This window comes from Coregonus clupeaformis, chromosome 12 (assembly GCF_020615455.1).
Source record: "Coregonus clupeaformis isolate EN_2021a chromosome 12, ASM2061545v1, whole genome shotgun sequence".
NCBI lineage: Eukaryota > Metazoa > Chordata > Actinopteri > Salmoniformes > Salmonidae > Coregonus > Coregonus clupeaformis.
This window is the reverse complement of record NC_059203.1, coordinates 22,756,938-22,783,101: the sequence shown is the minus strand read 5'-3', so window position 1 is coordinate 22,783,101 and position 26,164 is coordinate 22,756,938. Positions and strand designations below refer to the sequence as shown.

Below are 26,164 nucleotides of genomic sequence, written 5' to 3'. Positions count from 1 at the left end.
CTTTGATACTGTGAACCATCAGATCCTCCTCTCCACCCTCTCCGAGCTGGGCATCTCCGGCGCGGCTCACTCTTGGATTGCGTCCTACCTGACCGGTCGCTCCTACCAAGTGGCGTGGCGAGAATCTGTCTCCGCACCACGTGCTCTCACCACTGGTGTCACCCAGGGCTCAGTTCTAGGCCCTCTCTTATTCTCGCTATACACCAAGTCACTTGGCTCTGTCATATCCTCACATGGCCTCTCCTATCATTGCTACGCAGACGACACACAACTAATCTTCTCCTTTCCCCCTTCTGATAACCAGGTGGCGAATCGCATCTCTGCATGTCTGGCAGACATATCAGTGTGGATGACGGATCACCACCTCAAGCTGAACCTTGGCAAGACGGAGCTGCTCTTCCTCCCGGGGAAGGACTGCCCGTTCCATGATCTCACCATCACGGTTGACAACTCCGTTGTGTCCTCCTCACAGAGTGCGAAGAGCCTTGGCGTGACCCTGGACAACACCCTGTCGTTCTCCGCTAACATCAAGGCGGTGACCCGATCCTGTAGGTTCATGCTCTACAACATTCGGAGAGTACGACCCTGCTTACACAGGAAGCGGCACAGGTCCTAATCCAGGCACTTGTCATCTCCCGTCTGGATTACTGCAACTCGCTGTTGGCTGGGCTCCCTGCCTGTGCCATTAAACCCCTACAACTCAGAATGCCGCAGCCCGTCTGGTGTTCAACCTTCCCAAGTTCTCTCACGTCACCCCGCTCCTCCGCACACTCCACTGGCTTCCAGTTGAAGCTCGCATTTGCTACAAGACCATGGTGCTTGCCTACGGAGCTGTTAGGGGAACGGCACCTCCGTACCTTCAGGCTCTGATCAGTCCCTACACCCAAACGAGGGCATTGCGTTCATCCACCTCTGGCCTGCTGGCTCCCCTACCTCTGCGGAAGCACAGTTCCCGTTCAGCCCAGTCAAAACTGTTCGCTGCTCTGGCACCCCAATGATGGAACAAGCACCCTCACGACGCCAGGACAGCGGAGTCACTCACCACCTTCCGGAGACATGCCCCATCTTGGAATACCTGGATAGGATCCCCCAAAAAAAAACACAAAAAAAAACATTGTAAAGTGCTTATCCCACTGGCTATAAGATGAATGCACCAATTTGTAAGTCGCTCTGGATAAGAGTGTCTGCTAAATGACGTAAATGTAAATGTAAATGTAAGAACAAGAGGATTTGCAGGTGGAAAAGTTACCGCTGAACGTTGCGTCATGACGTCAGATGTCTGTGCAGACTGCGCATTTTTACGCGTGAGGAGAAAAAACAATTTCTATGCTTCCATTGAAACAGAAATATTAGATTGAGGGTAATGTACATTTATTTAGGTTGAGCGAATCCACAAGAAATAGGTTGAAACCACTAAAGCATAATGTTTAATAAAACAAATCCAAAACAATACATACATTGAGGACACACTCATTTCCCTTTTTTCAGTATAGACCTCCTCAGTGAATTCTTATACTGAAACTGGACAAAACTCAAGGAACATTTCTCTTCGCAATGTGCTTTAAAGCTTTCACAGATAGCACAGGTCATGCGAGATGGAATGAAGAGGGTGGGCCACTTGTGAGGAGACTATGTTATCCAAGGTCACTCCTGTTGCAGTGAGAGTTGGGCCATTCGATGAATTCCAATTGTACTGTAAGTAGGCCTACACTCGAAGCTCAATCTTGTGTTGTGTGTGACTGTAACCAGAGAGTCAGAAGGTCCGAACAAATACTTTGTTAGCTTGTAGCTTAGTGAGACCTTGAGCAGTTCTGTCAGCCATACTGTAGATTTGTAAACCTTTCACACACATTCCAGGCAGCACAGTAGGCCTATAGTAACCAGCAAAAACAAGCATTTTCTACACCAGAAAGGATTGCCTCTATAGCAGGGCAGAACGCTGATTCACATGTATAGAGGCTAGCGTTGCCAGATGTAGATCATTCAGTATGATGAACGAGGCTCGTGTAGTTTTATTAATGCCCTGTACGGGTGTTCAACCACACTATTAGTAGTAGCCAGCCAGCTTGACCATAAAAATTCCAGGGCATCATTTTAATCTTGATGTCCATTAAGAGCATGCAAACTCTCTGAATGCCAATACGATACCCATAGGAGGACATGCGCTGCTAGGCTAACAGCTGTAGCACCGAGTCCTAGGTTAATAATGCTGTAATGCCCTGTGGAAATTATGATTGCAGCAGGTTAGTTGACGTATTCTTCCAGTGGTTCAGAAAAGGACAGTAACCCACATTTCTATGGAATCAAACCGCTTGCAGTATGGCTGAGAATAAAACCATCACATATAAGCACATATACACTGAGTGTACAAAACATAAGGAACACCTTCCTAATATTGAGTTGAATAGCTACTCAATTCAAAAATATGTATAAACAGGTAAGAATACAGTACAGGAGATTTGACTATTGAACATATATTTTTTATGATGAGTATTCAGAAAAGAAGATGTTAAAACAGGCTGATACCTAAATAGAACTTATTATAAAAGTTTATAACAGTATCATTATTCTAGATCCCTCCGCCTAATTTACTTTCTCAGCAAGCCGCTGCACTTATGTCCATGCCTTTCTCCGTCCGCCTCAGATGGAGATGCTTGCTTGCCGAAGCACAGGGAACCAACAGTGCTTATAATTCAGTCTACACCTTGCGCGTCAAAGCGCACTTTTTGTCCAGGGGTTATTTTGCATTTCGGAGGGGACTGTCATCCAGGACGGATTGGATCATATTTAGTGAACGTGCTCCGCCTAATATGAGATTTTCGTACACCACTTGAAACAAGAACAAAAGCAATGGGATCGTTTCGAATGATAATAGGGATTTTACATTATATGGGACTCTATAGCCAATTTAACGCCGCTTCCAAACCGGCTGTGCCCGCGGATGTGGACAATCATATATCTGGAAATGGTAGGTTTATTGTCGCCGTAATTATGTATCCTATACATTATCCACGACTAGAGTGATTGGGCAGGGTTGACTGATGTCGAGATGATACCTGCAGCTATTGTTTCGAATATGAAGTTATGACAGAAGATAATTTTGTCCCTACAATAATGAATATCAGTAGAATATTTAAAAAACACGATTCATTAATGAAATACAAGCTCAGCAATATTAACTTATTTTTTTAATGAAATTGGCTTTTAAGATAACTTCCCTGCACTGTTAAGCCTGTCTCTGGGAACATTGCTTTGTTATTATTATAAATTAATTATGTGTAATTAATGCAATAATCCTTTATATGGCAAGTTTTAGTACTGAAAAGGTGAAAGAGTTGACATCAACCTGGAACAATCGTTACATTTATCCTACAGTACAATACCATTTTATGAACTCAAAAGCCCATTTTGTGAGGGGCACTTCAAACTAGATCATATCTGACAATGCTTTATTTGGCTCAACTCTTTTGAACAATTGCTGTTGGCTTTTGTAAATGGTATTACCAGTTGGGTAGCAGTGCATCTTGGGATAATTTACTGACAGAACAATACAGACAAGAGGAAAATCAATGTTCATGTCCCAAAGCTATAAATCAACCATGTCATTTTATGTTTGTTGGAGGATATACAGTACATTGATTGTCTAGAGACACTGGAGGTCAACCTTCATTTGCCTGCTGTGAAATCGAGGATGCCAGGGGTGTACATTGGTGGCAGGAGAACATTTTTTGAGGGGAGTTGTAGATTGGTGGCAGGTGATATGAAACCCAGATATGTTAGGTGGTTCAGACCCAGCTATGTTAGGTGGTTCAGACCCAGCTATGTTAGGTGGTTCAGACCCAGCTATGTTAGGTGGTTCAGACCCAGCTATGTTAGGTGGTTCAGACCCAGCTATGTTAGGTGGTTCAGACCCAGCTATGTTAGGTGGTTCAGACCCAGATATGTTAGGTGGTTCAGACCCAGATATGGCAGGTATGAGCACACTAGGTACGATATGTTGAGGGTTACTCTGCAACTTTCTTGGGAAGTTTTTTTTATTTTATTTTTTTAAATGTATTTATTCACTATGGGAATAAATTACTATGGGAATAAAGGGTGAACTTCAATCACATATGAGCGCAGTGTGCAATCTCTTTTCACCATGTGTTGACATTTTATTGATAGCCAGGACCTGCTAAAAGACAATGAATGTGGGTCTTTCTATAAACTAGGGTACTAGTGAGGATGTCCAATGCTGGACAACTTGTTACAACTGTTGATAAGTCATTGGTAATCGTTTGCATTTTTTCCCCATGTCAATACATTAAGATATAAGGGGGGATGATAGCTATATTCAATACAATTCACAAGTTGATTTAAAACCTATGTTTAACCCTTTATCAGGGTTGGTGTCTTGATGGATTTGTCCAAATTTGTGTGACATAAAACATTACTTTTCTGTCATTGTATTTATGTCTGTGTAAGTTGCTGTTATGTCATTTATTAAGTATTAATCAGTTAAATTAGACGTTGATCTTGAACCCTGTAAAAATCCTGGATCTAGCTGTTGGACAGTTTTTTGTATAGAGATCTCAGAAACGCAGTGTAACTATATAACATTTTGTGTCACCTTATGTTACAGTGTGAAAACTGTTTTCATGGGCACACAAATCCAAAGTAATAAATGCGATTGCAAAATCAAATGCTTCTAACAGAAAGAGTCACCTTACCTTGATACTTAAAAGATAAATCGATACTGCCATTAACGTGGTTCTTCAATAATTATGCATAATACTTGTTGGATGCACATTTGGTGTCCAGCTGATTAGTTACATACACATGTAAGTCGCTCTGGATAAGAGCGTCTGCTAAATGACTATAAATAAATAAAAAAATAATACACCATTATATTTTCACACATCATCATCTGATCCAGGAAGGAATTTTCCGAAAGACAGTCAAGTGACGAACAGCTGTTGTGATAGCGCATGTAATGCAACAAAAGCCCAAGTGCTGGAATAAAGGTGTTCCTGAGGAATGTCCAGAATATTTTAGGGTCACATTCGTTATGCCCGTGAAGATAGTTGTACATTGGATCTAATATCCCTTGTGAATTGAGGTTGATCATCTGTTGCTGTCTGCTTGATTTACAGCAAGGTCTTGTAAGATTTAACAGAGAAAGCCATCAAGGTAATGTGTTCATGTTTTCACATGTTTTTGTGCCTCGGATTGGACACCGAGTCTACTATACACAATTGTGTAGGATAGACTATTGCGCAACACCCAACACTATTGCTATTAATTATTATGGATATAATGACAACAAATTACATAGCCTGGTGGGCTTATTCACAATATGATCTGGTAATGATATAACATGACAAATATATTTAGTTTTCCATGTTATACCTGCAATTTTAAACAATACAAGGGTAGTAGTATACCTACTTGTACTTGAATTTAGAAATTCAAGTACTGGAATAGGCCTACCTTGAAAATCAGACATTTCCTCAATTTGGTGCTTGAAAAGTATTTGTAATCATTGTAGCCAATTTATAAGTTATCCTGTTCCCTTATAATTATCTGTGATTTCATTTTTGATCAGTTTTTGTGAGAGATGTGGCCACTTTTGTTTGTTTCCCGCCGTTTCAATTAAAGGGTGTTGTCCTGCTCAGTTCCAGTAAAATCACATGCAGTTATTATGAGGATGACAACATCGAATGTTGGCTTCAACTTGGCCATACAAATCCTTCCATTAAAAAAGGAACCTGTTTTTTGGTCACTTTCTCATTATAAAAACAGCAATGGTGAGATTCAAATGATGAGATTAATGCTACCGCTATTCATGTATTTATTATGTGTGACTGCATTGGCCACATACTGTAGGCTACAGAAAAATTGCCATGCAGGCATCCAATCTATTTAGTCAGGCAATGTCCACATTATTCACACATATATTCGAATGTTATAATATTTTGAATATCAATGCATTGGCAAGGCCAATTTTTTTTATTATTATTACTTATTTGCTTTTGGGGGGCGTTCTATATTAGGCCCTATATGTACAATTATATAAATTATAACATTTTATAACATTGAGGTCCTTGAAAATTACAATAAAGTGTTTGAAAAAGTCCCAGAAAGTCCTTGAATTTGACTTGCCAATGTCTGTATGAACCCTGCTTAAGGGATGTATAGTACTAGGCCTATGTTGTTGTACAGGTGGAGTTATGGGCCAATTTGCATATATTCACTTTTATTCCTCTAAGTGCACATGTGGAACTGCATAAAAATCATTTTTATTTTTGTTTAAAAACATTTTGAAATGTTGATCCCAATGTCACACATTGGCACCATTATTTATAGAAAGCAATAGTTTTAAATCTTTATAAATCAAACTTGATCCATGTTATCTACAAAACATTTTTTCAAAATGTTCATGGGCCACTACCCTGAAATCCTGGAGTTAGGTTAGAATAGGCACCAGTCAGTCCATCATACTGCATACTCTAAAAACATAGAGAGACACTTATACATTCACTCACAACTGACCGCTGCTCCTTCTTGCACTGTTAAAATAGAGAAAAAGTTGGTAAGAAACAAATGAATAAACCAATCTCTATTATCAAGATTGATGGACTTTTCTGATCTGTTGATGTATTCCTCTATCAGCAGTATTACCAGCATGTTTAAACATTCACTATATATACAACAGTATCTGGACACCCCTTCAAATTTCAGTCACACCCGTTGCTGACAGGTGTATAAAATTGAGCACACCGCCATGCAATCTCCTTAGACAAACACTGGTAGTAGAATGGCCTTACTGAAGAGCTCAGTGACTTTCAACGTGGTACAGTCATAGGATGCCACCTTTCCAACAAGTCAGTTCGTCAAATTTCTGCCCTGCTAGAGCTACCCCGGTCAACTGTAAGTGCTGTTATTGTGAAGTGGAAACGTCTAGGAGCAACAACGGCTCAGCCGCGAAGTGGTAGGCCAGACAAGCACACAGAACGGGACCGCAGAGTGCTGAAGCTCGTAGCGTGCAAAAATCGTCTGTCCTCGGTTGCAACACTCACTACCGAGTTCCAAACTGCCTCTGGAAGCAACGTCAGCACAATAACTGTTCGTCGGGAGCTTCATGAAATGGGTTTCCATGGCGGAGTAGTGGCACACAAGCCTAAGATCACCATGCGCAATGCCATGAGTTGGCTGGAGTGGTGTAAAGCTCTCCGCCATTGGACTCTGGAGCAGTGGAAACGCGTTCTCTGGAGTGATGAATCACGCTTCACCATCTGGCAGTCCGACGGATGAATCTGTGTTTGCCGGATGCCAGGAAAACGCTACCTGCCCCCATGCATAGTGCCAACTGTAAAGTTTGGTGTAGGAGGAATAATGGTCTGGGGCTGTTATTCATGGTTCGAGCTAGGCACCTTAGTTTCAGTGAAGGGAAATCTTAATGCTACAGCATACAATTACATTCTAGACGATTCTGTGCTTCCAACTTTGTGGCAACAGTTTGGGGATGGCCCTTTCCTGCCCCTGTGCACAAAGCGAGGTCCATACAGAAATGGTTTGTCGAGATTGGTGTGGAAGAACTTGACTGGCCTGCACAGAGCCTTGACCTCAGCCCCATCGAACACCTTTGGGATGAACTTGAAGGCCGACTGCGAGCCAGGCCTATTCACCCAACATCAGTGCCCGACCTCACTAATGCTCTTGTGGCTGAATGGAAGCAAGTCCCCGCAGCAATGTTCCAACATCTAGTGGAAAGCCTTCCCAGAAGAGTGGAGGCTGTTATAGCAGCAAAGGGGAGATCAACTCCATTTTAATGCCCATGATTTTGGAATGAGATGTTCAACGAGAAGGTGTCCATATACTTTTGTTCATGTAGTGTACTCAGATAAAATGGAGTTCAGTAGAAGCTTACTAATTCGTATTTGTGGCACGGCATTTTTGCCATTTTCCCTGTCACAAAGAGGTTTCTCCAGGAGGTTGTCTCTATCTGCAGGCTGCTATACGATTTAATTTGATTGTGTGCGATAAACACTTTATCATTTTGCATCCCCAGCCGGTCCCAGGAGCTCTCTCTCCTTAGCATGTTAGCTTTAGCCAAATCAATAAGAATGAGTGTGACGTATACTGGCGCTGGATGGATTGACTATCTTGGACGGGTAGAAAAATCTATTAGCATGCATCACTCCCTGAGGGAATTAATTAAAATGGAGTTTAACTGCGATGTTCTCTCCCCAGTCTACGTCTTACCATCCACAAAAAAGAATGGCTCAGGGGGGAAATTTCATAAAAGGGGGTAGCTATGACTCAGATCTAATTAACTATCTTCATTAGATGTTCTCTGTTTGGCGACCTGGAAAAATTGCCTTTTGTTTCCCTCTTGGAGGAGAATGGCTCTTTCAACAGAAAGTAGAGCTGCATCCCTTTGAGGTTAAGTAATCCCCATGGGAGTTTTTTTTATCAGACCAAACACTGGTGGGTTGATATTTTCCACAGATACTTGGGAGTTGTGCCTTCATGTAGAACACAGCAGCCCATGCAGTGTTCCAGAGAGCGCTTGTTAGATTTGGCCCAGGCACAGCCCCAGATAAGTGCATTCATCCGAGGCTTCGTGGCCCCTGCATGGTCCCCTGCTCAGCCCATGTACAGGTCTGTAGGTCTAACACCTGTGCAGCTAGGTGGAACATTGTCTGGCATCGGAAGGCAAGGTGAAGTGGTCAGGTCTAACAACACCTGGTTCCTTTGACATGTGTGTCTGGGTCTGCCTCAACCCTGCCAATCTCACAGTGTCAGGTCTCGGAAGGTTGTACAGAGAGAGACAAGCAAGAGGAAAGGGGGTAGAAAACAATGTTGAGTGTATCTCCATGTGTACCTGGAAGCAGTGTTTTCCCTATTTGCATTTACCACTGCTAAATCATGGCTGCCACTGCAAAAATGTAGACATATACCGTAGATGTATGCCCCAGGTCGCTAAGGCATCTAAAAAAAACATATGTAGGCCTATACAACCTGACCAGAGTAGTGAGTGCATAGATTTTCTTACTGGTCCCACATGTGAATCAAACTCACAACCCTGGTGTTGCAAGCGACATGCTCTACCAACTGAGCCACACAGGACCACCATGGTTTCACCATGTAATCGGTGTTTACACTAAATTTACAGTCTGCGCGTACTGTATGAATTCATTACGCAGTTTGCATTGGCTTTAATTGAATATCCTCTGGATGTGAGGGAGGGGCCAACAGATTGGACACTCACACTGTCACAGCAGAGGGTGATGGCAGACACCTGGTGGGTGAGTGGAGAGGACTGACAGGAAGTGATGTATAGAAGGGTGTTTTGGCTGGGTAGCACACTGGGGAAAGGAGAGCTCCGCTTTGTATTTAAGATTGAACCTAAAAGGGTCAATCCACAATAATTCTACACACAAATAGTTCTATAAGACTACAGTACCAGTCAAAAGTTTGGACACACCTACTCATTCAAGGGTTTTTCTTTATTTTTACTATTTTCTACATTGTAGAATAATAGTGAAGACATCAAAACTATGAAATAACACATATGGAATCATGTAGTAACCAAAAAAGTGTTTAACAAATCAAAATATATTTTATATTTGAGATTCTTCAAATAGCCACCCTTTGCCTTGATGACAGCTTTGCACACTCTTGGCATTCTCTCAACCAGCTTCACCTGGAATGCTTTTCCAACAGTCTTGAAGGAGTTCCCACATAAGCTGAGTACTTGCTGGCTGCTTTTCCTTCACTCTGCGGTCCGACTCATCCTAAACCATCTCAATTGGGTGGAGGCCAGGTCATCAGATGCAGCACTCAATCACTCTCCTTCTTGGTAAAATTGCCCTTACACAGCCTGGAGGTGTGTTGGGTCAATGTCCTGTTGAAAAACAAATGATAGTCCCACTAAGCCCAAACCAGATGGGATGGTGTATCACTGCAGAATGCTGTGGTAGCCATAACACCTCCTCCTCCATGCTTTACGGTGTGAAATACACATGCGGAGATCATCTGTTCACCCACACCGCGTCTCACAAAGACACAGCGGTTCGAACCAAAAATCTCAAATTTGGATTGCAGACCAAAGGACAAATTTCCACCGGTCTCATGTCCATTGCTCGTGTTTCTTGGCCCAAGCAAGTGTCTTCTTATTATTGGTGTCCTTTAGAAGTGGTTTATTTGCAGCAATTCGACCATGAAGGTCTGATTCACACAGTCTCCTCTGAACAGTTGATGTTGAGATGTGTCATTTGGGCTGCAATTTCTGAGGCTGGTAACTCTAATGAACTTATCCTCTGCAGCAGAGGTAACGCTGGGTCTTCCATTCCTGTGGCGGTCCTCATGAGAGCCAGTTTCATCATAGCGCTTGATGGGTTTTGCAACTGCACTTGAAGAAACTTTCAAAGTTCTTGAAATGTTCCGTATTGACTGACCTTCATGTCTTAAAGTAATGATGGACTGTTCTTTCTCTTTGCTTATTTGAGCTGTTCTTGCCATAATTGTCTCAAACACATTAAGAAGGAATATTCCACAAATTGACTTTTATGAAGGCATACCTGTAAATTGAAATGAATTCCAGGTGACTACCTCATGAAGCTGGTTGAGAGAATGCCAAGTGTGTGCAAAGCTGTCATCAAGGCAAAGGGTGGCTATTTGAAGAATCTCAAATATAAAATATATTATATACACTTTTTTGGTTACTACATGATTCCATATGTTTATTTCATAGTTTTGATGTCTTCACTATTATTCTACAATGTAAAAAATAATAAAATAAAGAAAAACCCTTGAATGAGTAGGTGTGTCCAAACTTTTGACTGGTAGTGTATATGACTGTATGATATAAGTTTTCTCATAGAAAAATGTGGTGCCAGACATTTGACCGGCAGCATTTGAGAAATTTACCGGACCCATATGGATTGGGTGCATAACCTGATTAGGGCTCAGAATGACAGAAATCACCTTTAGATTATGGTAATTCCTATTAACAGAACATGCAAGTCGAGGAAGCAACGATATGCGGTCCTTCATGCCGAATTCTGATGCGCACTTTGAAGATTTTAGAATAACTGTCCACATGTACTTTTCCTCAGGCAACAAGACAAGTAACGAACAGCAAAATAATTTGCTGTCAATCTACTATTCTCCATAGTAGAAAAGGTGACCTATTCTATTGGTCAGATTGTCGAGAAAAAAATTGCCTATTTCAAAAGACTCTGGGACAGTTGTGGGACGATACCAGTATTCCTAGGCTGCCTAAATAAATGTTAAAAAGCAATGAGTCTGATGCAACAGATCAGAACCTTTAGCTTAAAATGTTGATAAACTATTATTTATTCACATTATATGCGCAGTAATGCATACAAGGCAGTAAGCTACGCGCGAATGTTCGTTCCCTAATGCAATTAGCCGGATACATCGTTGTCAAAGGAGGACAGCACATACCAGCGGTTTCACTTGACAGAGATTAAAATATCCATTATAAAATTTAGAAAGAGGGGAGGGGAGACCTAATATGCGACAACTAGCATGTGTTGCCAATATTACTAGGATTGTGCCTTTTGCTACTGGACAAGTTTATATAAAATAATTGCCTCCACGGATATGATCTGATTTTGGCTAGGCAACTTTGAAGCAAGGTAAGACATGCCTCATAATATGTAGTAAAACATTCAGGTTTCAAACAATTAAGTATATGTTTTCAAAATGCAGACTGCCTCCAGCTCATTGCAAAGTGTTGTGCGGCAGGCTGATGAAGCCTGCTTTCCATTGCCTAACCATTTGCTGTTTGAGATGCTGTAGCAGCAGCTTTCGCGCTGTCTGACAGAATTTCGGCTCAAAGGCTCTGTATCTGTATGCTGGACACGTGATAAATAAGATACATAACGAATATACTGTACACACACGCCAATTTAATTTCAATAAATTATGTAAATTAGCCTATAGACCAGTAAGAATGACCAGTCAAATGTATTTCCATTCACTGGTATTTCGATCAGTGAATAGGCTAAAAAGCATTATTTCGCAATGGGATTTATTTATTCTTCTCCCGGACAATTTTATTCATCAGCTTTTCATTTTTTTTTATATGGCCAAAAGCCAGCTATTACCGGCTAACAGAAACCCTGGTATTATAGATAACTTTCTGTGGAAGAAATATACTGTTTTTAGAACATTACTTAAAAGTTGTGAAATATTTACTATCGAAGTTTTAGTCTGACACCAGGAAGAAGTCTACATCACCAATGTCACATTTTGTCACATTAAATCAACATTTAGGAGTTTGGAAATACAAAAACAAACCTTACATTTCAATATGGTAGTTGGTCATCCAAGCAGTGGTGGAAAAAGTACCCAATTGTCATACTTGAGTAAAAGTAAAGATACCTTAATAGAAAATGACTCAAGTAAAAGTGAAAGTCACCCAGTAAAATACTACTTGAGTAAAAGTCTAAAAGTATTTGGTTTTAAATATACTTAAGTATCAAAAGTAAATGTAATTGCTAAAATATACTTAAGTATCAAAAGTAAAAGTAAAAGTATAATCATTTCACATTCCTTATATTAAGCAAACCAGATGGCGCCATTTTCTTGTTTTTTAAATTTATGGATTGCCAGGGGTACACTTCAACACTCAGACATCATTACAAATTAAGCATGTGTGTTTAGTGAGTCCGCCAGATCAGAGGCAGTAGGGATGACCAGGGATGTTCTCTTGATAAGTGTGTGAATTAGACAATTTTCCTGTCCTGCTAAGCATTCAAAATGTATGGAGTAAAAAGTACATCATTTTCTTTAGGAATGTAGTGAAGTAAAAGTAAAAGTTGTCAAAAATGTAAATAGTAAAGTAAAGTACAGATACCCCAAAAAACGACTTAAGTAGTATTTTAAAGTATTTTTTACTTAGGTACTTTACAGCACTGATACCAAGTATTGTGGGACCAATACAAAGATTCTGAAATAGGCAGGTGCTTCTCTACCATGTTATCAATTGAATGTGATGTAGCAACATTATGGTTCCTGAGGAGTTGTAGGGGCTAGACATGGTACTGGAATGATGGCGGGGAAAATCAAAAGAAATGCTCTGAGCCTTTGATCTGTTGGAAGGAGTCTTCGGCAAATCAAGATCACAGGCGGTGTAACATTTTGTAGAATAGGTCCACATAACATGACACTTAGCAGGGAGCCTGGGGGATTGAGCTTTGTGCAAGGTCTTATCTATTCTCATACACACTGTTGCTGTAGAAAGCTTCACCTTCGCTGTGCAAAACTGGTGAATCACTCACTCAAACAGGGATTTTGAAGACTCCATTATTTCAAAGCCTTCATGTGCATCTGGTAAAGAGCTAGTTGTATAAACTACAGTAGTTCCATGAGATGGAATTCTTCACATTTGACTCTCTGATATCTGTGCATGTTATTTACTGCAGGTACAGTGCCTTGCAAAAGTATTCATCCCCCTTGGCGTATTTCCTATTTTGTTGCATTACAACCTGTAATTTAAATGGATTTTTATTTGGATTTCAAGTAATGGACATACACAAAATAGTCAAAATTAGTGAAGTGAAATGAAAAAAATAACTTGTTTCAAATCATTCTATAAAAAATTAATAATGGAAAAGTGGTGCGTGCATATGTATTCACCCCCTTTGCAATGAAGCACCTAAATAAGATCTGGTGCAAACAATTACCTTCAGAAGTCACATAATTAGTTAAATAAAGTCCACATGTGTGCAATCTAAGTGTCACATGATCTCAGTATATATACACCTGTTCTGAAAGGCTGCAACACCACTAAGCAAGGGGCACCACCAAGCAAGCGGCACCATAAAGACCAAGGAGCTCTCCAAACAGGTCAGGGACAAAGTTGTGGAGAAGTACAGATCAGGGTTGGGTTATAAAAAAATATCAGAAACTTTGAACATCCCACGGAGCACCATTAAATCCATTATTAAAAAATTGAAAGAATATGGCATCACAACAAACCTGCCAAGAGAGGGCCGCCCACCAAAACTCACGGACCAGGCAAGGAGGGCATTAATCAGAGAGGCAACAAAGAGACTAAAGAGAACCCTGAAGGAGCTGCAAAGCTCCACAGCAAAGATTGGAGAATCTGTCCATAGGACCACTTTAAGCCATACACTCCACAGAGCTGGGCTTTACGGAAGAGTGGCCAGAAAAAAAGCCATTGTTTAAAGAAATAAAATAAGCAAACACATTTGGTGTTCGCCAAAAGGCATGTGGGAGACTCCCCAAACATATGGAAGAAGGTACTCTGGTCAGATGAGACTAAAATTGAGCTTTTTGGCCATCAAGGAAAATGCTATGTCTGGCGCAAACCCAACACCTCTCATCACCCCGAGAACACCATCCCCACAGTGAAGCATGGTGGTGGCAGGCATAATGCTGTGGGGATGTTTTTCATCGGTATGGACTGGAAAACTGTTCAGAATTGAAGGAATGATGGATGGCGCTAAATACAGGGAAATTCTTGAGGGAAACCTGTTTCAGTCTTCCAGAGATTTGAGACTGGGATGGAGGTTCACCTTCCAGCAGGACAATGACCCTAAGCATACTGCTAATGCAACACTCGAGTGGTTAAAGGGGAAACATTAAAATGTCTTGAAATGGCCTAGACAAAGCCCAGACCTCAATCCAATGGAAAATAAGTGGTATGACTTAAAGATTGCTGTACACCAACGGAACCCATCCAACTTGATGTAGCTGGAGCAGTTTTGCCTTGAAGAATGGACAAAAATCCCAGTGGCTAGATGTGCCAAGCTTATAGAAACATACCCCAAGAGACTTGCAGCTGTAATTGCTGCAAAACGTGGCTCTACAAAGTATTGACTCTTTTTTTTTGGGGGGGGTGAATAGTTATGCACACTCATGTTTTCTGTTGTTTTGTCTTATTTCTTGTTTGTTTCAAAATAAAAATTATTTTGCATCTTCAAAGTGGTAGGCATGTTTTGTAAATGAAATTATACAAACCTAAAAAAAATCCATTTTCATTCCAGGTTGTAAGGCAACAAAATAGCTAGGATAAATGCCAAGGGAGGTGAATACTTTCGCAAGCCACTGTACATGGGGCTTGGCATCCAAGTTGTGAATAACTCCTGAACAGCAAACCCTAATTGAGTTCAACAACCATGTGAGGTTAGGCAATGGAAATTATATAGAGACAGACATCACTTAGATGCTAAGTCCATTACTAGAAGTATAGCCATTCTGCACTGCACAACCATTACAGCTCCTCAAAAGGTGTACCAGAAAAACCCTCTCAGGGGCAGAGTGTTGAGATGAAGAGCTTTGTTCCCCAGGGTCTTCTGATGGAGGAAAGTGTTGTGGAGCTGCAGTATAGCTCCCAGCCACTCTTGTCAACACAGACGGCTCCATCTGAGCATGACACACACATACTGCAAGGAGGGAGGAAATAGCCTCTGAGCCACCTGTCCCCAGGGCTATGAAAAATTCACTCCTGAGCCCCGAATATCAGCAACTACAGGCAGGCAGCTCCTGGGTTGATTACCGGCTCATTCTTATTTTATTGTTTTACCTTCCAGCTTGAATGGAGGCTGAAGGTCTCACAACAAGCCATTATTTCCCCAAGGAGGTTCTGCCAGCTCGACCCGACGGTGACCCTAAGCTGCCTTGGCAGTTATTGGCTTCGCAGCGAATTCCCAGACTAGATTTTTGTTTATCAGTACTATGACGTTTTCTCATATTTTGGTTATGAGCGGCCGACGGTAACTGTAGGGAAATCCCTTGACGCATTAAAGAAGGGTGATATCAAGATTTTTCAAATATCCAACGGTTTATTGACAATAACAAGTTGATAACATACTTTTGGGGAGTTTTTCTCTTGGTCTTTCTTGTATGATGAAGTGTTTAACAACAACAAATGCATTTAAAGAACGTTATCTACTTGAAGTGTTTATAGACATTATAATGTACGCTGTGAATACAAAACATTAGGAACACCTGCTCTTTCCATGACATAGACTGACCAGGCGAATCCAGGTGAAAGCTATGATCCCTTATTGACAAAATATTGAAGTGCCTTTGAACGTGGTATGGTAGAAGGTACCAGGCACACCGGTTTGAGTGTGTCAAGAACTGCAACACTGCTGGGTTTTTCATGCTTAACAGTTTCCCGTGTTTATCAAGAATAGTCCACCACCTAAAGGACATCAAGCCAACTTGACACAACTGTGGGAAGTATTGGAGTCAACATGGGCCAACATCCCTGTGGAACACTTCCGACACCTTGTACAGTCCATGCCCTGACGAATGTTGGCTGTTCTGAGGACAAAAGGGGGTGCAACTCAATATTAGGAAGGTGTTCCTAATGATTTGTAAACTCAGTGTATGTTAATTTTACCTCACAACATTACACTACACTACACTGAATATGATAAATTACCCATCTACAAGAAGCAACAGCTTGTTACAGCAACTATTCCCTTCTGACTGCCCTAACTCATTAATCACTTAAATGCACATTTTTCATTTCCAAGGGGTGTTACTCAAGGGCTACATGCATTCACCTTGGTGCAGGGTTACATGGGGTTTCTTTGTGCTGGAAAACTGGTATATACACTGAGGGTACAAAACATTAGGAACACCTGCTCTTTCCATGACATAGACTGACCAGGTGAATCCAGGTAAAAACTATGATCCCTTATTGATGTCACGTGTTGAATCCACTTCAATCAGTGTAGATGAAGGGGAGGAGACAGGTTAAAGAAGGATTTTTAAGCTTTGAGACAATTGAGACATGGATTGTGTATGTGTGCCATTCAGAGGGTGAATGGGCAAGACAAAATATTGAAGTGCCTTTGAACGGGGTATGGTAGTAGGTGCCAAGTGCAACGGTTTGTGTCAAGAACTGCAACGCTGCTCGCTCAACAGTTTCCTGTGTGTATCAAGAATGGTCCACCAGCCAAAGGACATCCAGCCAACTTGACACAACTGTGGGAAGCATTGGAGTCAACATGGGCCAGCATCCCTGTGGAACGCTTTCGGCACCTTGTAGAGTCCATGCCCAGACAAATTGAGGCTGTTCTGAGGGCAAAAGAGGGTGCAACTTAATTTTAGGAAGGTGTTCCGAATGTTTTGTATACTCAGTCTATATCCCTTTTCTTATAGCTTCATGTATCTATTTTCTGTCTCTCCCACTCTGGACGTGACTCAAAGCGATGAGTCAATGACCCTTTGATATTGCAGTCTGTCACCTCAGGGTGGTACATTTCAATATATATATTTTTTTCACTTAACGGCGAGACGGATTCCCCCACTGTTTCCAGACACTGCTCTTACATCAAATACCTTACACTGTGTATCACCCACAGCCTCTTAGTATGTTTAAGTGTGGGATGATGGTGCTCCTAAATCACTCTCTGCAGGTATAAGACTGACAAGACATAATAAGTCATGACTTATTACAGTGGTAGTTAGCATAATATGTTAACTACCTCTGTAATAAGTCATTACTTATTATGTCATATTACTACAGGACCTGCATGCAAATTATGCTTCAGAGATTTTTCAAGTTCCTAAAACTACATTCCTAAATGTACTAATTTCCATGATATGGCAGTTCAGTTACAAAGTTGCAAGAACAGTAACTACACACAAAGGCAAAGAGATGGGAACGACCCAGTGACTACAATCACTACTCTCTGTTGGCTGCGGAGGACTATTTAGGCATTTAGACAGAAAACAAGTGTGAGAAAGGAAGCAGAACGGGGAATGGATAGAGAGAATGAGTGATGAACTTTAACAATTCATCTGATTCTCGGTTCCAGACTCCCACACGACCGAACAACACACACACACACACTCTCTCGTTGCTGTGGTGAGACACTTATTAGCCATGCGGCTATTGCCCATGCTAATTAGACTGCTGTGATTCGGCCTAACACATTCAATTCCCTTTGGAGAGTCTGACAGAGAAAGAGAGAGAGAGAGAAAGATGAGGGAGAGAGAAAGAGAGAGAGAGAGAGAGAGAGATTGACAGATCACTAGCTGAATTTATCTATCTCATTTCATGTTGGACTCACTGGGAGGAGGAAGCGAATATACGGAGTGGGGTCTCTCGAGATTGTGCTATATATATATTCATTTGTTTGTGTATTTATTTACCGTCACTTTCCGCTTTATTTCATTACTTCTCCCCTTTTCATTGTTAATGAGGCTTCAGTCGACAGCAGCCGGCAGTCTCTGTGTGTCACAACCACATTTCTATCATCGCACGTGCATCATGCATGTGCTGCATCTTCAAACGAGCATCGTCTGCCACAGCTGAGGGGAGAATTATGACACCGCTGCCTTTATGAGTTTCATGATGGGGTCTGCACCATCTAGCAAATGTAAAGTTGTTGGCTAGCTAGGCCGAGTGTAGCAATTTTCAAGTTAACTAAAAAAATAATGGGTCAAGTTAGAAAATGCTCCACTCTCCTTGGATTATTTTCTGGATTTTACGAAATACCACAAAGGTGGGGTTTTTTTCATCTCAAATTCATGAGTGCAGACCTTCCTTCAATAGTATTGAAATTCAAATGTTGTCGCTTGTTTTCTGTGCTCGTTCTCAGCGGCGTGTGGCCATTGAAGCAGGCTGGATGTATGCGTCATGTTGTTTTAACGTTCAGCTAAATTTAGCGGAATGATTTTCCCACCACAATAATTTGATTTAAGTCACAAACCTGTCAGATGTTTGCTGAGCAGGCCTGTCAGGACCTGATGTCGGCACAAAGCACCCTGGGATATAGCCTGTTTGTCTACAAGTCATGTTTCATAGGCGGCTGGAAGAGAAGCCTGCATACTGAGCTGCAAGGCAATTTGACAACTGTCTGGTCGATAAGGCAAGGAGACTGGGAGAGAGAGAGCGAGGCAGAGCTTCTTGTCCGAGCATGATTTGCTAGTGGTGATGATTTGGGCATGTGTTGTAGATAGATGCAAGTGTGTGCTCAGCATGAAGAAGTGTTGATGTGAGTGGGTGGGTGAGTGAGTGAGTGAGTGAGCGAGTGAGTGAGTGAGTGAGTGAGTGAGTGAGTGAGTGAGTGAGTGAGTGAGTGAGTGAGTGAGTGAGTGAGTGAGTGAGTGAGTGAGTGGGTGAGTGAGTGGGTGGCTGGGTGAGTGGGTGGGTGAGTGGGTGGAGATGTGTGTGAGTGAGTGAGTTTGTGGGTAGGCCTCCTGTAGCTCAGTTGGTAAAGCATGGCGCTTGCAATGCCAGGGTTGTGGGTTCGATTCCCACGGGAGGCCAGTATAAAAAATGTATGCACTCACTAACTGTAAGTCGCTCTGGTTAAGAGCGTCTGCTAAATGACTTATATGTATTTATGTGTGGGTGTGTAGGCAGTGCTATGCTGATTGAAAAGTATTAGGTTGGAAATAAGCTACTATAAAGAGCCTTAAATAAACAATAACAACATGTGTCTCCCATCCAAGTACTAACCAGGCCCAACCCTGTTTACTTTTTAGATTGGATCCCCCTGCATGGGGTTTTACATTGCTATGAAATACAATAACAAAATTGATCACAAAACAGGGCTTAAAGGATATGTAACTCCTTCCTCATTTCCTCTGCTCTGACCCCTCACAGTAGGAGTGTTAATTAAGGCCACCTCGCTCCCATTAGTAGGAACGAGTGGATTGTGGCAGGCTAATGCTAATTAATCTAACACCAGAGCACCTATATCTGGCCTCATGGTTAGCGTTAGCCTCTCTGGCTAATATCTGATCTCTGATCAGTTGACGACAGCACTAATAACCTCTACCACTTATCTCAGTCAGCCGTAGTGGCCAGTATCTGATCTCTGATCAGTTGACGACAGCACTAATAACCTCTACCACTTATCTCAGTCAGCCTTAGTGGCCAGTATGATGAACTCACTAATAACCTCCTCTGGTCTCCTGGTTTCCTGCACAATAGTAAAAAAACAAGGATTGAGTTTGGGAAACCCCTGATATAGGACAAAACAGTGACAAAAAGTGTTGCATCTTAAATACGCCATTGTCCTTGTAGGTCTAGACATTCTCTTTACAGATACACGCGTGGTTCATGCATTAATAGCAAAGTGTTTGGCATCATCTGTTCCTATTGGGTAGTATTTGTACTTACATGATGGAGTAGAATGAAACTAACCCTAACCCTACTATGACAGACAGATTGTACATAAAGATACCTTTTCTGTTTGTATTTAGGCTAGGTTTCAAAACTAGACCTGGGTCAAAATAGTATTTATTGTCTCCAAACACTTTAGGTGCCCTTGATTTAGCTTGCCTGGTGCAATTAAACCAATGAAATAGTCCCAAGTGTGCAAGCCCTGCCCACACAAGTGCACATATACAGTAGTAACTGAAAGAAAACAAATACTACTTTGAGCCAGGTCTATTGCCAGCCACTGAGACCTATCTATATTTCTATCGGTCTGTCTGTCTATCATCGCCATGTGTATCTGTCTGTCTTTCTAACTGGAGACTATAGATCTATCTAGTTCTCTTTCTTACTCTGTATTTACATTTTGAATTATAGTGATATGAAACCCAGGTATTTGCAAGTTTCTAAAACAGGCATAAACAAGCACGAACAACACTAAGAAACAGCGAATTCGCTAAATTAAAATAATACCACATGACAACACTCTCTACCACTACATGATTAAGAAAAACAACGACTCTAATTAAGAACATAACCATGTTGTTTTTGCAAAAGAATACACTGTTTTCCTTGCATGCAGTCATTGCATAGAGAATCACTCTTCCGTGTAATTTTTTCTCAGATGTACTCTGTCCCTGTCTGCCTTCCTTTCTCTGCACAGAGGATACAATTCTTGTTTTCATCTTTGATCTTTGAAATGGCTCTAATTCTCTGTGCTTGGATACATCTGTATCCAGCTTCCTGAAACCAGGATTGTGTGTGGGGCTGGGGGTGTTGTGGAGAGGGAGCGTGTTGTGGGATTAGCGAGTACAGAGTCATAGGGGTCGGTGGGAAGAGGAGTGGGTGTAAATTGGCAGGGCCATGGCTGCATGCATCCGTCCTCTCTCGCAGTATCAAAGGACATCATGGTTGGCATTTCTACCTAGAGACTTCCTTCCCACTTTGCGCTGACACACACCTACACAAACGCAGACACATGCACGCATGCATACAAACACACACACATCAACAAACCCTCCGAACACACACACATTGCAGTCACACACATATACAGCTGTGTAGTGCAGGGGCAAAAACCAAAACGTGGATGGAGTTTGGGAAACCCAGCTTTAGTGTGCCACTGGTAGTGCGAGAGCATCACCGTACGCCAGACAGGACAGCAGGAACAGGGGCTGTACACTCTCTGTACAGAGAGAGAGGGAGAGAGAGAGAGAGGTGTGTGTGGGAGGGTGATATAGAGAGAGCGATGATGGAGAGGGAGTGAGGGGGTATAGAATGGGAGGAAGGAGAATGAGAGAGAGAGAGAGAGACATTGAGAAGAGGCAACAGCTCACAATGTGAAGGGAACCAAGAGAGAGAACGATGAGGGTTTGTTTGAGAGGAAGACAGCAACTCTGTGTGAGTTTGAAACTGTAGGGTAGGGAGGGAGAGAGAGAGAGAGAGAGAGAGAGAGAGAGAGAGAGAGAGAGAGAGAGAGAGAGAGAGAGAGAGAGAGAGAGAGAGAGAGAGAGAGAGAAGGAACAAGAAAGGGATACACAGAATGAGAGAGTGAAAGATAGCAAGCGAGCGAGAGGGAGGGGAAATAGAGAGAAAAAGCTTGAGTCTGCAGAATTAGTCTTTTTAGTACATCTCTTTTGGGCTAGGGGAATTGAAAGTTTAGGATCTTATAAGACCATCCTACTACGGTGTGGAATCCCAAATATAAGCCTCACACAGGGCTCCATGCATAGTGCTGTCCTTGAGATGACTTTGCTTTAAGGTTTTATCTGTTAGGCTATAGCTTCAGGGCCCAGTTTTTCAAAAGTGATCTGATCGGATTTCGGTAATCGGATAGGATTAAATGCATAGAAATATAGTGAATAGAACGGGCGTCGCCATTCAAGTCAATGATACGTCCGTTCTATTCATTCTATTTCTATGCATTTAATTCTATCTGATTTCCGAAATCCGATCAAAACTACATTCACTGCCTTTCTTTCTCTGCTCATATGAAAGTGATCATGAACCAAAGATGTAGTTCGTTGTTTAAAAATGTGTCATACACTGTGTCTGTCTTAACTTCACTATGATCATTATTGTTCATCTTCTCTTTCGATCAACCACCATCCTTCACCTGTTTATTTGTGTTAATGTTTAGCTTCTAGCCAGTTAGTTAGATGGATATGCTAAGCCTACAAATGTCTGTATTGTGTAACAAACGCTCTTGTCAGTAGACTACCACAAGCACTGTTCCTATTTTGGGTTTAGGCTACACATGAATTTGGATGTCCCACTAAACAAGTTTTCAAAAGGAAGGTGCCTGCCTGCACATGATTCAAAAGACGAGGATCGTGAATGATAGTGTCACTTTCTGTTCTGTGTAATACACCCTTTGGAGAATTTCCAGTGTGTGTAGGCACCCCTTATTCATGTGTGAGCAGTTTTCACCCAGTTTTATACAGTCGTTCTGTACAATGCCCTCCATAAGTGTTGTTGGGTGCATCTCATCTTTCCCTCTCTCCTCTCTCCTCTCCCTCTGTCCCTTTCCCTCTCTCTTTCCTCACAAATGAGGACACTGCCTGGCCGTGAGCAGCGGAGCATCCAGGGCACGACTCATGGGAGCTCAGTCAGTCAGTCCTCAACCCCCCTCTTTCTCTTTCCTTCTTTCTTTAACTCCCTCCCAGCTGTGCCACAGATCCACAGGCCTGATGGAATATCAATTACACATTTGGGCCTTTCTCTTCTCTCTCTTCTCTCTATTCTCTCTCTTCTCTCTCTTCTCTCTCTTCTCTCTCTTCTCTCTCTTCTCTCTCTTCTCTCTGCCTAAATATTCTAGTCTATTTGATCAGCAGGGGCTCTCAGAAGGAGGATAATTTATGAGGATGAGAATACAGCTGTCCTGATTTACCACCCCTCTAATCACCTTTAAATATACAGTTTGAGTCTGTAAATGTAAAATGAGTCTGGCATTTTAATGGGGAAGTGCACTCCAAAATCTGAGTTTGAACAGAAAATATATGCAACAAAAAAATACCGTCATTACAGCTTCATAATACTAGCATCTGTAGTGTTCATATTGCATGGGTAATGCAATACTTTTGAATGGCTAGCGCCAATTAGCAAACTCATCTAATACTAATTAGCAAGCAACTTAGCTAACACCACTTAGCTAACGGCAGCAGGCTAACATAATTTCACAGTTCAAACTTCACTTCTCTTTCATAAACGCATGAGGGTTTGGTTTGACGTCAAGGGGAAGATCTCAATTGCATACTCCTCTACTGTGGGAATTGTGATCGAATCGATGCAATATTAGCCACTTTCAATGCAACATGTGCACATTTGTTCATATTCTTTGCTAGTTAGTGAGTTATTAGCCCAGATATAGCTAACGTCTAGTCAGTAATGGGGGAGGGGTTGCTTCCTACAAGAGCACAAAACACATGCTTTTTTAGCCATCTTTGAAAGCAAGTCAGGTAATGAGCTTATTTTCTGTCTTAAAGGGGCAGTGTTGTATTTTGAGAAAGGCTTGAATAAGCTATGTAGCCGATAGGCAGAGTGTAGCATAATTTGTCTGTTTCTCTGTAGTAATGGTATGGGAATAATAATGCATTTTATTTTGTGAAATGGTTTCTTGCATCAAACAACACAAAATTTTCAGTCACCTCCTTGTCTGAAGGACAAGTGGATGAACAGTTTAATGTCAATCCCTACATGTTTTTTTCAAAGGTCTCATGGAATGTAGACCTACATTGAACACCACACATTGGCTGCTACTGTAGGCTGAATGATAGAACAGCTATTTCCATGTTAAAATGTTATGGGATGCATCTTCTCCATTATTTTTTATGGTAGGCCACTCGGATAGGCCTACATTATGATCAAATAGCCACAGTAGCCTACTTGGCCACTGTTATAATGGTAACTTAAAGCGGGTACAGCTTCAGTGTTCACAATAAACGCACGCCAGAAGTCGCACAGAATTTTCACAAAGTTCAAGTGTGCGCTCAGCAGACCTGAAATTTGCTCAGTGCGGAACATTTTTTAGAGGGAACATTGAGGAGGAGTATGAAATTGAGATCTTCCCACAATCTTGGTGGGATGGACCCCACAGAAATGAGGCGCCCTCACACTCATCTGTTTTATGGACTCAGACGGACAGGGAAATCAGAACTCATATTTTCCTCTCAGGCTTAAAGTGTTTGTCTTTTGAAGTGCATCAGTGGTTATGGACCTTTTATCTTATGGACCTTTTGCTTTTGTTCTCCTTTTGTGTCCTTTTGCTAAATATTATTTTCTTAGAGCAAAGGTCTGTTTACTGAGAAACAACATTTGTGCAAGAATATAAAGTGAACAAATAGGAGAGACCCACTTATACAAGGACAAAGCACTCACTGTCATGATTTAACTGGATTTGAACCCAAATGCAGACAACTACACCGAGCCAGAGAAGGTTTTAACACGTTTATTTGCAAAGTTCAATTTGTCCAGGTTTCAAATAATAGGGGAAGAGCAAGTCCAGGTTTACAGGGAGGGTAACAGATCCAGGTTCAGAGCAGGAGTGGTACCGTAACGTCCTAGTGTCCGTGGTGAGTCCAAAAGGGAGGTCCGGTAGTGGAAAGCAGGATGGTGGTGGCAGGAGTGAAGCGGAGGCAGGAGTCAGGTTCCAATAATCTGTGGCACAGGAGAAAAGTAACTAGAACAGGCCAAAAACACAAAGGCGAAAACAAGCAGGTTGAGTCAACAGCGAAACTAACATGGTCGTCTTGACTATGATCTGACGATGAGTGGCAAGTTTGACCGGGTCTTTAAGGCTGAGGTGATTATGGTGAATGAGCTGCAGCTGGAACCCTGACTCCCGCACACCAGACTTCACTCCTGCAATCAAGGACAGACAGAGGGGAGGGGGAGAGCAGAGAGAGAGCTACCTAGCAGCAGTAGGCCTAACAGTACCCCCCCCTCTACGGACGCCACCTGGCGGCCGACAGGGTTTATCGGGATGTAACCTATGAAATTCACGGACCAGAGCAGGATCCACAATGAAGCTCCTGGGCACCCAGGAACGTTCCTCAGGACCATAACCCTCCCAATCCACCAGGTACTGGAAACCACGACCCGCGGCGAACATCCAGAAGTCGCCGGACAGTGTAGACAGGACCCCCACCCACGATCCTGGGCGGAGGAGGGGGACGAGAGGGCGGGCACAGAGGGCTAACCGACACAGGCTTAATCTGGGAAACATGAAAAGTGGAATGAACCCGTAGGGAGGCAGGAAGCTGTAGCTTAACCGCGCAGGGGTTAACAATAGACAGTATCTTGAACGGTCCTATAAAACGCGGCGCCATCTTCTTAGACTCCACTTTCAATGGAAGATCACGTGACTTAAGCCATACCTCTTGACCAGGAGAGTAACCCGGAGCCTGTGTCCGGTGACGGTTGGCTTGCCTCTGCATGTACGACGAAGCTCGGGACAGAGCTACCCTGGCCTTCCTCCAGACCTTGAAGCAGCGGCGCATGTGGGACTGCACCGAGGGTACCGCCAGTTCCCTCTCTTGAGAAGGGAACAGGGGAGGTTGATAACCCAGAGCACACAGAAAGGGAGACAAACCAGAGGAAGCGTTAGTCAAGGTGTTATGAGCATATTCCACCCAGGGGAGCATGGAGCTCCATGACCCAGGGTTAGACCCTGTGACACAGCGGAGAGCGGTCTCCATCTCCTGGTTCGCTCTCTCGGCTTGCCCGTTGGTCTGGGGGTGATATCCCGAGGACAGGCTGGATGTGATGCCCAAAGCTTTACAGAAAGCTTTCCATACCTGGGAGACAAACTGGGGACCCCTGTCAGAGACAATATCAGTGGGTAGACCATGAGAGCGGAACACATGTTCAACCAAAATATCAGCCGTCTCTCTGGCAGTGGGCAGTTTAGGTAGGGCCAAAAAATGAGCGAACTTAGAAAAACGATCAATCACAGTAAGAATGACAGTCTTTCCAGACGAGGGGGGAAGTCCAGTGACA

The 26,164-nt window shown here is 42.4% G+C and overlaps 1 protein-coding gene across 2 annotated transcripts in view; it reads left to right on the top strand.

The window, feature by feature from the left end:
• The first annotated feature begins 2,645 nt into the window (after positions 1–2,645).
• Positions 2,646–26,164, top strand: part of LOC123492042 (V-set and transmembrane domain-containing protein 2-like protein) — a 33,091-nt gene continuing 9,572 nt past the window's right edge. The window contains exon 1 of one of the 2 annotated variants that reach the window (XM_045223754.1): positions 2,646–2,968. In XM_045223754.1, the coding sequence (XP_045079689.1) occupies positions 2,851–2,968 (118 nt within the window). In that variant the 5' untranslated portion in view covers positions 2,646–2,850. Of the gene's footprint in view, positions 2,969–11,561; positions 11,649–26,164 lie in introns of those variants that run through there. The other variant, XM_045223756.1, reaches the window with a different exon arrangement.